Here is a 12,980-nt window from a genome sequence, read left to right as displayed (position 1 = left end):
AATGACCTTCACTTTTTATGAACTAAAACATCTCATTGCAACAACTCATGTATTCAAGTTAGCAACTTATGTTAAACTCAACAGGTGAAAGTAGGAACAAGTATTTAATGCATGTCTAATTGAAAAAGGAGTTAGTACCTTAACAAACAGCTGCCAATCTAAGTTTTTCAACAAGTTTTTTTGAAAGTAACCTGAAAGAAAAAAATGTAATACTAAGTTTTACTTACAGATACTTGAGCTGTAATGATGGAAATGATGATATTTTCAGCTCTGATATGTTGTTGTTGCTCAAGTCCAAAGTTTCTAGACTCTGAAACGGCTTCAGATGTTCAGATAAGATGTTGGCAATCTTGTTACTGGTCCTGAAATTTAACGACAGTAGTCAAAAGACTATCATTTCCAGAGTAAACACTTGTTAACGACACATGACTCTGACGAAAGTTAGTTCTTAATTCCCCCACTTGAAAATAATTCCTATTTAAACAAAACCAATGAAGTATGTTCTCTAGACATAACGTTCATTTCTAGCCACCCCAAATCACACATCGGAATGCTCTAAATAAATGTGTTCAACATTTCTTAAAACATATTCCCAGCAAACAAGATGAAAAAAATTGCATTATAATCCAATTACTGCATGTCCTGGTTTCAGCTGGGACAGTTAGCTTTCTTTTTAGTAGCTGGTACAGTGCTGTGTTTTGGATTTAGTGTGAGAATGATGTTGATAACACTCTGATGTTTTAGTTGTTGCTAAGTAGCGCTTATCTTCAGCCAAGGACTTTTCAGTTTCCCATGCTCTGCCAGCAAGCAGGTGTGCAAGAAGCTGGGAGGGAGCAGAGCCGGGGCAGCTGACCTGAACTAGCCAAAGGGATATTCCATACCATAGAGCATCATGCCCCGTATATAAACAGGGGAGAGTTGGCCAGGAGGCACGGATCGTGGCTCGGGAACTAACTGGGCATCGGTCAGCGGGTGGTGAGCAATTGCATTGTGCATCACAGGTTCCCCCCCCCCCCCTTCCTTTTTTTATTGTATTCCTTTTCATTACTTTTATTATTATATTTCATTATTACTATTGTTAGTATTATATTTTACTTTAGTTATTAAGCTGTTCTTATCTCAACCCACGAGTTTTACTTTTTTTTTCTTTCCTTTCCTCCTCCTCACCCCACTGGGAGGGTGAGAGGGAAACAGCTGCGTGGTGCTTAGTTGCTGGCTGGGGTTAAACCACGACACTGCAATTCATGGCTTTTAAAACAACATGTAAAACTCTGTGATCACTTATTTCCGAACAGTAGAAATATCTGGTATTTCCATTGAACAGTATGTCACAGTATCGTAATGAAATGAGATTAGAGTTGTTTTCTATTTTAACCAAATTAACATCATAGTAGCTAGACATAGTGTTTCGGTTTTTTGAAAACTCCTACAGCATGAAAATCAGACTGAATTTCCAGAAAAACAGAGCTAGATTAGAAAACATGGATGACTGCACCCCCTTCAGAAAGACATTCCATAATTTTGCAATTAGACCTAGTATTTCATCCTATAGATTTTTCTAGTGAGTTAGCAAAGAATAAAATTTCTGCTTATTACAGCTCATTACAGAGGTTCTGGACTTCATGTCTGGTCAAACTTCAGCTAAGCATCACACCCAATTCCACAACAAAAACTCTGCAACTGTTTAAAGACATGGGTATCCTAGTCTACTATAAGGAACACCCCTTCTTTCACTTCCAATGAAATGTACTTTTTCCAGCAATCATATTTCATGTTCATATCCCGCAACCTACCAGTTTTTCCATCCCAGTTGCATAATGTACAGAATCATACACGCACATCAGCAACATTAATAGGGTTATTCATTTGGGGCTAATGGTACATAGGGGAAAACAGATCATGACCAATTAAATGAATGTAACCCGAAATGATCCTTGTTACCTTGGGAAGTTCAAGTCAGTTCTGGCTGTGGTACATTCTGTACCTAGTATGACAAATGACGAAAATTCAGGAGCTTTCCCCAGCTCCTAGGGATTGCAGGCAAAGGCAATTTCAGTAAAGCTATCAACAAGAATGTTGATTCTGGAAGGTGTTTGCCTTTATTGGAAATACTTGCTCTGGATCAAATAGTATGCCACACATTTAGGATAGCATGGACAACCCTCACATATTCAAGGCATATGGGGGGATTACTGCTCAAGACAAAAAAGTCCTAACTCAAAAACTGAACCAGAAGTTAGATTAATGGGCCTTCTGACCACATGTGGGAACGGGTAAGTGATCTTGCAGCCCCTCCAATGCTGTGCTTGTATCATGTTTCATTCCTCAGGCTGTCTGGTAGAGGTACACTGCATTTTTTTAACTCTTAGCTGAAAGTATTTATAATAAATGGAAACAAATTACTTTAATAAAAAACAACAACAAACACCACCACCATGTGTCAGTTCCACTGGCCAAATAAGACTGTGAGTTAGATAACAGGTCATAGAGCCTTGCCTTTATGCATTAGTTTGTTTATAAGGTAATTACTAACAAGGTATTAAAACTGCCAATTACTTGAGTGACGAATAAAATTTTCCTTGCAGTAAAAGTGTGCTTCAGCAGAAGCCAGCAATTTCCTGAACTGCACGCCTCCTAAATTGCAGCATGAAAGTGTTCAGTTATAGAGACGGCTTGCACAGTGCTGTCTTTGTGTCAGCATTGCTCCATAAAACAGAAATTCCTCACAACTGGCAGGATAATAGCCCCTGTATTACAAAGTTTAGTTGGACCTAATGGAACCGAATAAAACTCTTATACAGCCTTCAGATTAGCACTTAAACTAACTGGCAAATTACCTGACACAGACCAGGTTACAACAAAAACAAACAAACAAAAAAACCCAGCTTGTTTGTGTCAGGGAACATTTTTCTTTTTTGGAGACGGTAAGGTCATATTGTGGGGAGAAAGCAACCTCTTTTGTTCACTGAAACAGAGCTACACATCGAAGTCCTAGTCCATCTCACAATGAAAATCAAACCAGCGCTCACTGCACCTTCCTGCTTACTCATATTTGTAGAAGCTACTCAAATGCAAGATATCTGAATGGTTCACTCCTTATTGCTCCAACATCCTAGTCCACTTTTCTCTTCAAAAATATTTAAGTGCCATAATTCACACCTGGAAGGAGATTATCCAGCGCTGAACATATCCAAATAGTTCTACTTTAAGGCCCAACTTTAGTTAAAATAAGAAACTTCAATTCTAACGTTTTTTCTTCACAATCATCACTTAAGTAAATCAAATAAAAACAATGTATTGGCTTCCTCATAACTGCCAAATCACCATCAAAATTAGTCAAGAAGGACATGTTTGAAAATGCAAGCCTACCTAATTGTCAAGGCAGGACCAAACAATATCTTCTGTGTTGGCACAACGACATACAAGTTTGTTTACGGGGGGGGGGGGGGGGGAACCACACACCCCAAAAAAATAACTTTCCAGCAAAGTGCTGTTATTACTGTGCTCCAACAAAAGGAGCTGCACACACCGCACTAGTTTCATTTCACAGACCCTCAAGGGGAGATCAGAGCAACAGAGATCCCCTGCAACAGAGAACCAGCGCATCAAGTTCTCACAGAAGCGGACCTGCAGCAATTTGATCACAATTTCTTCATGTGCAACGAACAGCAACGCGCTGCAGCTTCCTTACGACTTCTCCTGTTACAACTAAAGAAGCAGGAGCACCAAGGAACACAGATAAAACCACCAAAATTACCTGCACGAATTTGAACATGTCTTTTGCAATTTGAGTGCCTACACCCTGACTTGCAGCAAAAAAAACCCCCACCCACCCAAGAGTGCATGCAGACTGATTTATTTATTTTTATATAAGCCTGTGTGAATACTAGCTTAAGACAGAATATCAGCTTTTCATTATGGGTATGAGAAACCTTCGCTTTCCCTCTCAGCATTCATGACTTTAACCACACCACTAGGCCAAAACATCTATAACGGCCCTATCAATCATGATCTCAAGATTCATTCTATATAAACAACAGCTACAACATATCTGACATATTGACTTGTACTTTCCTTGCCTCTGGGGAAATATAAAGCAGGACAGCAACTTCCATATCCATTTTGTTAAGGATCTAGTTAACACCATTTAGACATAATAATTCTTATGTGCTGAAAAAAACCCCAATTTTTAAAGATCTGAGATAGTATGATTAAGTATCTCTTGATAAAGATTGTCAATATGCAATATTTTCTACCTAAGAGAATTACCTATGCAAGCTTCATTACTCCGATCCTATAACATGGAAACCCCAACTCAGAAACAGATTAAGACCTGAAGTCCGTTTCTATTCAGAATCTCAGCACAAAAAAAATACTCTTGCACTTCCTTCTCCAGCGTAACTCTTTCTTCCAGGTAGATCTTGATCTGCTGCGTTTTGAGAATCTCTTAGTCTTATCTTACACCATGATCCTGACAAAGAGCATGTGTAGGAGCCTGGACACGGAGCAACCTGGTAAAAAACAAGTTGTCTAGAAAGACCATTTTGGAGAGCTGTGTCTGTGCAGGCTGTTCTCCAAAGCTGTTAGATGTAAAATAACTGGTTTTAACATCTGTGTGATTCTGGACTAACATGGTATCTCCTGTCCCTCAACTAAGCCCTGAGAGGCAGGATATATTGAATTTGCCTCACGAACACGCAAATGAAATCATAGTAGAGTCTCCTGCTAGAGACTAAGAGGATATGTAAAGAGAAAAAAGCACTCTGCTAGGGCCAGATAGATCTGTCTGAGCAGTGCTGAAGCCAAGACACTGGCATTCATAGATGTTTAGTTTGACCGTCTTGTGTTTACATGGCTTGCAGATTAGAGCTGGCTTGGCAGCAGCCGTATCAGAGCACAGGCAAAGCAGACATGACTGTCCACATCTGAGCACGTACCGGGTGGTCTCCATTATGTGCCACTACAGCTCACAGCCTCCTTTTTCACATTTCCTCAAATCTTTGTGGTTGCTTCACCTGTTCTTCCCTCCACTCACTCACTGACATCATATGACTTCTGGCATATCATCTATTATTTCTTGCACTCCCGCTCCTGCCCTCCCAAACTCCTTTGGAGTTTTGGAGCTCTTGTAAGAAACAATGATGTCAAGACACTGAGTGGAAGAAAATTTAAGCAAAAAGAAAAAAAATAATTGATAGTCAAGATGAAAGATCAAGACTGTAATAAACTTCCTCAGAAAGTACTGAAAGACACATGCTCTGCGGCTTTTAGGATAAGGCTGGACAACTTTAAGGAGCACATATCAGAAGAAAGAGTCTCAGTAACTCCTACAAGAAGACAGACAGAAAAAAGACTTTTTTTTTTTTCTTCAGCTTACTCATTTGACTACCAAAAGTAGCCAGACTGTAATGAACAATTACATCATTTAAAATATCGTAATTATGGTTTCAAGCTGAACACTACCCTTACAAAAAAAATCTCCTGATATGAATGGGACTACATGCTCTTACCATTAGACACCCAACCGCACTGAATTAAGAACATCCAGTTTCTTGAATCTTTGCAACTCTTAGATACAGAAATATTTCAAGTGAAACTGTTTTTCTCCAAGATGAAGATGCCAGAAATAGAGCCAGGATTCTGGCTCACTTCCAGTCCTACTGGTAGGTCTACAAGTCTGATGCCTCCTTCACACACAGGCTTCTCACGTTCCTTGTGGCAAGCAGTTGTTCTTTCTTTTGAAGGTCTCCTTCATTCCGTGATCCATGCCTGTCATTGCTGTTCCAAGCCAGATGTCACAAGTCTCTGTTCTTATTTTTTGTGCTTTTTGGGGTATACAGGCATAAAGCAGAAAATGAAAACTCAGAACTCTGTAGGCTACTGACACCCTGTCCAAAACTTGAGACCAAAGGTTTATTGATTCCCATACCAAACAAACTGGGAAAAGGGGAAGAGAAAGATGCAGAATGGAACAGCTCTGGGATCAGAGATGTTTTCATCATCAAAAAGAAGACAGAGGCAAATCCAAACCTCCAAACACATGATACTTCCATAGCAATTCTCTCCTGACTCCAGTCATAGTACCAATACATAATTAATCAAACTTTCCTTCCAAATTCTCTTCTCGATACCCTGAAGTCCGATTCCCATTCCACTTTCTGGCCTTTCCAAAATAATCACAAGTTACTTGGCATGTGATAGCCAAGTGACTGTATAAGTTAATCACTTTATTTTAACGACGGTAAACAAAAGCAATGCAGGCATAGCTATTTCAGCATGAGCTGACAACAGGAATACTAACCCATTGCAGGACTTGGTGCGCTCTGTGACTGTTAGTTAATGCTAAAATCTTGGACAATTATAAGTATGACCTAGACTAAACCCAGCACAGTGCCCTCCAGTATTATAAATCATCTTTCTAATCTGATGTATGGGCTCGTTAAGCAAAAACATCTATCCTTTACTGTTAGAGCCAACCACCCCTTTTGGAGTGCACAGACCAAACTCTAGGCGCTTCACACCACACAAGTTGAGGGATGTTCTCCTATCCACTTCTGTTTCACTCAAGCCACTGAGTCATTACATTTCACTGCTCTATTGCAATAACCACCTACCACTTCTCTAAGATATAACCCAATACAACCCCAATAAGCCTGACCTCTTAACTTCATTCTGACTTCCCTCATTCTCCATACTGTCTGCCCTTCAACTTGGCACCTCCTCCTTGGTAAAATTTCCTACCATTCTTCTATTTTGGCACACAGGAACAGTGTTCTCTATTTTTCTGATCCATCATTATTCTTTTTAATTCATCTTTTTCTTTAACACCATTGATCAGAAAATCATGCCAGTTTTTTCCACTGCAAATAGCTCATAAAATTTGCATTCTTTTCCATTCTCATTGCAAAAGCATTCATCTAGGCCCTCACTACTTTATATTTTTGCTACAACAAACTCTGGGTTTCTACATACTTCTTCCCTTTCCCATCATTCAGCCTAAATTGCTGCCATAAAAATCTAGTTTCCATGTCTGCAAGTCTGACTAAGACAGGTTCCTTTTCAAATTCTTTCATTTATTTCCTCTTAGACTCCACACCAAATGTCAAAGACTGCAAGAACTAATTCCAGTAAGTTTCTTCGCTCTAGCTTTTTTGCTTGCAACTTCAGCCCAAGTCACACATGGTTTACCACCACTCTCACTTTTGGGACTTTCTCCAAGTAGCCTTATGCCTGAAGCCCAGTCTGGCATTGCTCTATCCTTTCTTTCAATCCTTCTTCAAAACAAACTCTTCCAGGCAGCATCCAAATCTTAATCCTTCCCATAATAAAGTGGTAGCTGAAGAGATGACAAGGATGTAAAATATTTGACCAACATTTTCTTAATATTGGGAACCAGACTTCAGTTTAGTATGCTAACTTTATAAACACACAATAGCACTTTCTCTGGCAAGCATAGAAGGGAAAGGCATCCACTCCTACTGAACGCAAGCTTTCATTTTCAGAAGTTGCATCTAAACTTCTTTCTTGTGACTGTAGCTTTCTAAATGCTAACTGAGACAGCGTTCTCCTGGATTTTACATACAGCTTCCACTCCCAGTCTACTGTGAGATGACAAAGAGGCAGATTTCTCATACCTACCCCTATTCCAAATTATCTTGCAAACAAGGATTATGAAGAAAACTTCTATCTTTACAGAAGGCCCTTTGCAGGAGTCTTCCTCATTAAGATACTGCCACACAGTGCAAACTATCACTCTTATTTCCACATTGCCAGCTGGGAAAAATGTATCATCTATTTTGCATGTTTGCTTCATTTAGTTGAATTTTACTTCTCAATATGACTATCTGAAGCATGATCTGGGATGCGCATTATCACAAAACATATTTACATATAGTTTTCCACATTTTAAACAGAAATGGACACACAATACTAAAATAAAACCCCTTCTAAATAGTATAAGGGATTAATCACCACTCTTCTTCAGTAACTACATTTGTGCATGAAGTTAGATAGGCATTTAGCTGTACATTGGTTAATAAAGCCAGAATGTGACAGTGCATGCTCAAATTTTGGAAGAGTATCTTCTTGGCAACAAAGATAATTTTTTTAACCAAGAATGAAAACTAGTGACCAGTATATGCTCTATTATTCCCCTCCAAATGAAGGAGGTAAGACTATTTTGTTCTTCCCAGTAAGGAGAATGGAAGCAAGCACGAATGTGCCTAAAATACAGATGAATTTACAAATCTTTAGTCACAAGCTCAGCATCTTGTTTAGCAAAGATCTATGATAAGCCACTTCAACTTAATAGTTTACTTAGTTTTAAGAGCTATACAGAAAAACCCTTTTTCAGATTGCATATTATAAGTTAGGTAGCATGAACCATCCCATTCACCCTGAAAGCCCTATAAGTAAAGATACTGACACTGCAGTATCATAAGCTCCACATACTAAAGGTTTGTATCACATCGGAGTTAGCTCTGTCTCCACTACCTGATAGCACAATGCTTTACCAATCTCAAGAAACAACCATGTTGTAACCAGGTCTTTCATCAACAGGATTTTATTCAGATTGGAGCAAAGCATGCTGTGCACTGAAGAAATTCTACTGATGACTGAAATCAGGATTAATGAGCAACCAAGCAAGGTAGCAGGAAGGAGCTGATATAAGAAGACACAAAGCTAAACCTGGGCTCTTCTGATAAGCTCTGAAATTTTAAAATTGTTTATGAAGCCTAGGATACAGTAAAACTTGCAGATCTTCTTCTCCAATAAATTCCCTGCTGCAGTTGTATGGGTTAGATGAGCAACAAGTAAAACCTCCCATTCAGAGCACAGACTACTGTGTGGACCTGAAAAAACTTTTTAGGCATTCCCTGGGTTTTTGTTTGTTTTCAGTGATCAAAATAATCATTTTTTTTAAAACAAATCATTGTTAATGGCTTAGGTAATTTTGCTATTTTTTTTTCCTTTGAAGAGAATGACTTTGTACTTTTTCAGTACAGCAGTTCACTTCTAGCTTTTAGGTTTGCTTTTCAGAAGTGTTCACTGAACACCAAAGGCCCTAGATTAACAATCCAGTAATCATAACCAAGTAAGAGTCATTTTATAGTGTCTGATCAGAAAGCTACATTTAAAGTTGAAATAATTTTGCTTACTATGAAAACTTGTGACCCCTGCAGTCACCTAAGACTGGCTACTTTACAGTCCTTCTGTCCTGTTTTTATCTCCTGACCAATCTTTTTTGTTAACACTTTTTGTTCATTTACCTTTTTAAACATCCAGGACACAAGACACGTATCTTCAAAGACGATGCATTTAAACTCAGCATATACCAACAGAAAGACGTTACAAACTGAAGGCTGTAGAAAGCCTTCAGAAAATGACTTGTGGATTCAGTCCAGCACCTAACAAACAAGTGGGCACATTTCAAGAAACCTCCTCAATACTGGCAACATTTTTCATCATCTCAAAACTCAAAAGTGAATGGCCATGCGATTCCTTGTTTTAACTGCCTTAAAGGCTTCCTGTACAGATGGGGTTGGAGGGTCCCCTCAGCACAGTAAAGGAAAACCTGTACCATGTTGCATATTCTATATGTCTCTTATGAAAAGAAGATTTCATATTCTGAAAAAAGTGAAGTGGGAACCTAATACAAACCACGTATGAATGTAAAACTTGAAAAACATTACTGAATTGTGAATCATCTATGCTCCTTTTACTTCCGCACCATGAACTTTGTATTTTCCGCTCTGGCTTTAGTAAGACCAAATATATGTTTGTGTTCTAGACTAACAAGATCAGTCTTTACAACATAACCTACAAGGATATTTCCTTCTAAATCACCTGCACCGTATGTACTAGTGCTTTTAAATAAAATAATTTCTATTCAATAAAATGTAAAATCACAAGTTTATTTAAAACACTCCATCATTTAAAGCTAGCCTAACGTTAGAATTTCACTATATGCACTAGAGACTTCGGCATGTACAGCTCTTCTAGTCCCTACATAGGCAAGATGATTACTATATAACGTATCCTCGATGTGGGTAACAAGAAACATGTTTTTTTAATATTAATTCTAGTTCTACATATAAATTTTGATAAGAACAGTAAAATTTAGTTGGGGAGGCAGGATACTTTAATACTCAAAGCTATTCTGTCTCTTTAAAGTCACTGCTGCTTTCCGTTTTCCACCGTACTCAAGGATACAGTGCATTGATGATGTTGGATGGTGTCTACAATTATGTATTTTTAAAAATTCTGCAAGTAAAGTAGCATGAGTTTCTTATTTAAACTGTATATCCTTAAACAAAACCTTAAATAATGTTGCAGCATTTGCAAATCAGTCTTTCTTCCTTACAAAGCTCTAATCACATTAGAAGTAGTTAACATTTTCTGAAGAGTTTTAAAGTAAAACCCCTATGGAAATGGTAGTTGGTAGTTAAACACCATGCAGGACTTCTATACAAGGCTATTGTACTTATATTACTTGGTTTCAGTCTATTTCTGGATTCAACCTAGGTACAAAACTTTACAGCAATGACAGACCGAAAAGGCAATACTAGTTTTCGTCTCATATATCTACATCACAGATTCTAGATTTTCAGGATAAACAGGACAGGACTGGTACATCTTGGATAAGGAATGCCATTAGAATGGGAACCAAATTCGGAACCTTTGCTTATTCTCCTGGAACAAGGGCATTAGTGCCCATTTCTCTACGTGACACAAAAGCGATCCACCTTATCCAGAAACAATGAAAAGTAACTTGTTTATTCTCCCAGAACTGCTGAATTTTCTACCACAACCATTTAAAGCAATTCTACATTAATTTAACTGTTTTTACAAGCATTTCAGGAATGCAAATTAAGAAACATCTAACATATTTTACTTCTAGGGATAGATAAATACACCTACATTTCGATGCATGGCATCTGTAAACTATATATTTGTGGTAATCAGTTGTTAAATCCAGTATTCTCCCCAAAAGCTTATGTCGTCCAGCACTTGGGGGGACCTGGCCTCCTGGATAGAGCTACTGAGCTGACTGGAGAGCTGGCAATCTCTGGCAAATGGCTGAACTTCTCTCCTTCTGCCTTGATAAACTGCTCTTCACTCTCACAGAAGACAGAGAAAAGGGCTGGGTGGCTGAGCAAAAAGAACACCCTGCAATTTCCATTTCAAATAATTGACTTAAATGGTCAAACATGCTGAAAGATGCAATCAGACCTTTGCAAGTAACATCACTGTAAGACAGGCATGCCCAAGTATATTGGCTAGACGTTTCAAAAAGAACCTAACTTTAGACATCTAAAAGTTAGTTTAAGATATCAAGATGGGCTTCAGTAGGAAAGTCATCTGAACTATCTTAAGGAAGACAAATCACTTCAGAGAGAGCTGCTTCTTCTCTACTCCTCCTGAAGAGGATCTACACTTAGTAACTCATACTTATGATGTCAAGCTTTTCAAGAATTTAGGGTAGGGAAGATCAATCCTACTCTTTGCTCTGTCCGGAACGTATTATATCTGTTAGTGTCAGGAAAGCCACCACAGCTTCACAACCTAAGGCCTCCTGACTAGATTTAGCCCAAAGTACCACCCATTTAGTTCACAGCAGTTTCCAGACTCCCAGGAAGCTCAGAAGCTCTCCTATGCCATGTGACAAGATACATACTCATCACATGAATAAAATCATAGATGCACCTCCAGCCACGTAATGAGAGTGTGCCTGCATGTGCTTGTATACTCCTTCACACAGACATAAGGTCTTCCCAGAGTGGTGGGGGGTGTGTGCCTGCCTGATACATTTCTCTCCCATGGTGTTCAACTCTCAACTGGCATCCATAAAACAAAACGCTGGCATCGTTGTTTCATGTTACAGACAGAGACCATCTACTGCTCTGGGTATGTTTACCCTGCATAATTCAACAGTATGTAAATATCTAAGCTAGATAAATATCAATTAGATAGCTAGAAATGAGGCAGCTCCAGAAATAGAAACTACGCTAACATGATAATCCACCCATGCTTGTTTATACTGCTCAAAGAATTCAGATATACAGTCCTGTATGGAGATACCTGCACTATTACTCACTGTAGACATACCAGTAGTGTCATTTCCTTTGCAGGGCAAGAAAATTCTTGCAGAACAGGTAAAATTCTAAGGCTTCACAGCTGAGTGACAAGTACTAAGAGGTGAAAAAAAATTCTTGCAAGAGAGTTTCTTCAACAATGAAGATTTTTGCAAGAAAGAAGGGCACCACTTCCACAGCATTCCTTGAAGACTCCTTGGAAAAAACAACAGACTGTTCAACAGACAGTAATGTACCAACGTATATGTATCTCATAAGAAAAGTAATCAAACCAAGTTTCAGAAGACTAGCACCCTCTTTTTTGCTATTATTTGAAAGTCAGAACAAAGACTCAACAAGGAAACAGTGGTTTGTTTTGGAAAGGCTCCACAAGCTCCTTTCATATAAAAGTTTAAAGTCCTGAAGAAAGTCATCAGATGTTTCGAGTACAGTTATTCTTTGAAGAGTGGTTCTAAAAATTATATTCTAATTGTTCCATATGTGTTCTCTTCGCATGACTTAGATATATTAACTCAGCTTGATTCAACCCCTCCAAATAACATCCAACACAGAAAAAAAAGTGAACGTATTTTTTCACTTCTAAAAAAAATTATCATCAGATTGAATATTTGTCTATGATACCACTATATTACATATATTTTTATCCCAGACAACTGCTGTATGTTTATTCCTCTTTATTTATATTCTCTTCTGTAAAATGGGATTTAACATCTTTACATAAATAACTTCCAACCTGTAAGAAAAGGAGGCTCAGGAGAGACCTTATCGCTCTCTACAACTACCTGAAAGGAGGTTGTAACGAGGTGGGTGTCAGTCTCTTCTCCCAAGTAACAAGCGACAGGACAAAAGCAAATGGCCTCAAGTTGCGGCAGGGGAGGTTTAGAT

General features: G+C 38.5%; 1 protein-coding gene across 1 annotated transcript in view; it reads right to left on the bottom strand.

Annotated features, from left to right (window-relative positions):
* The window catches only part of LRIG3 (leucine rich repeats and immunoglobulin like domains 3), a 44,338-nt gene that overhangs the window by 21,049 nt on the left and 10,309 nt on the right, over window positions 1-12,980 (bottom strand). Inside the window, exon 4 of the mRNA XM_050897849.1 lies at window positions 228-362. Coding sequence (XP_050753806.1) covers window positions 228-362 — 135 coding nt within the window. The remainder of the gene's footprint in view (window positions 1-227; window positions 363-12,980) is intronic.

The sequence above is a fragment of the Gymnogyps californianus genome, chromosome 1, assembly GCF_018139145.2.
Source record: "Gymnogyps californianus isolate 813 chromosome 1, ASM1813914v2, whole genome shotgun sequence".
Classification (NCBI taxonomy): domain Eukaryota; kingdom Metazoa; phylum Chordata; class Aves; order Accipitriformes; family Cathartidae; genus Gymnogyps; species Gymnogyps californianus.
Note: the sequence above shows the minus strand (reverse complement) of the source record. Positions and strands in the feature narration are given on the sequence as shown.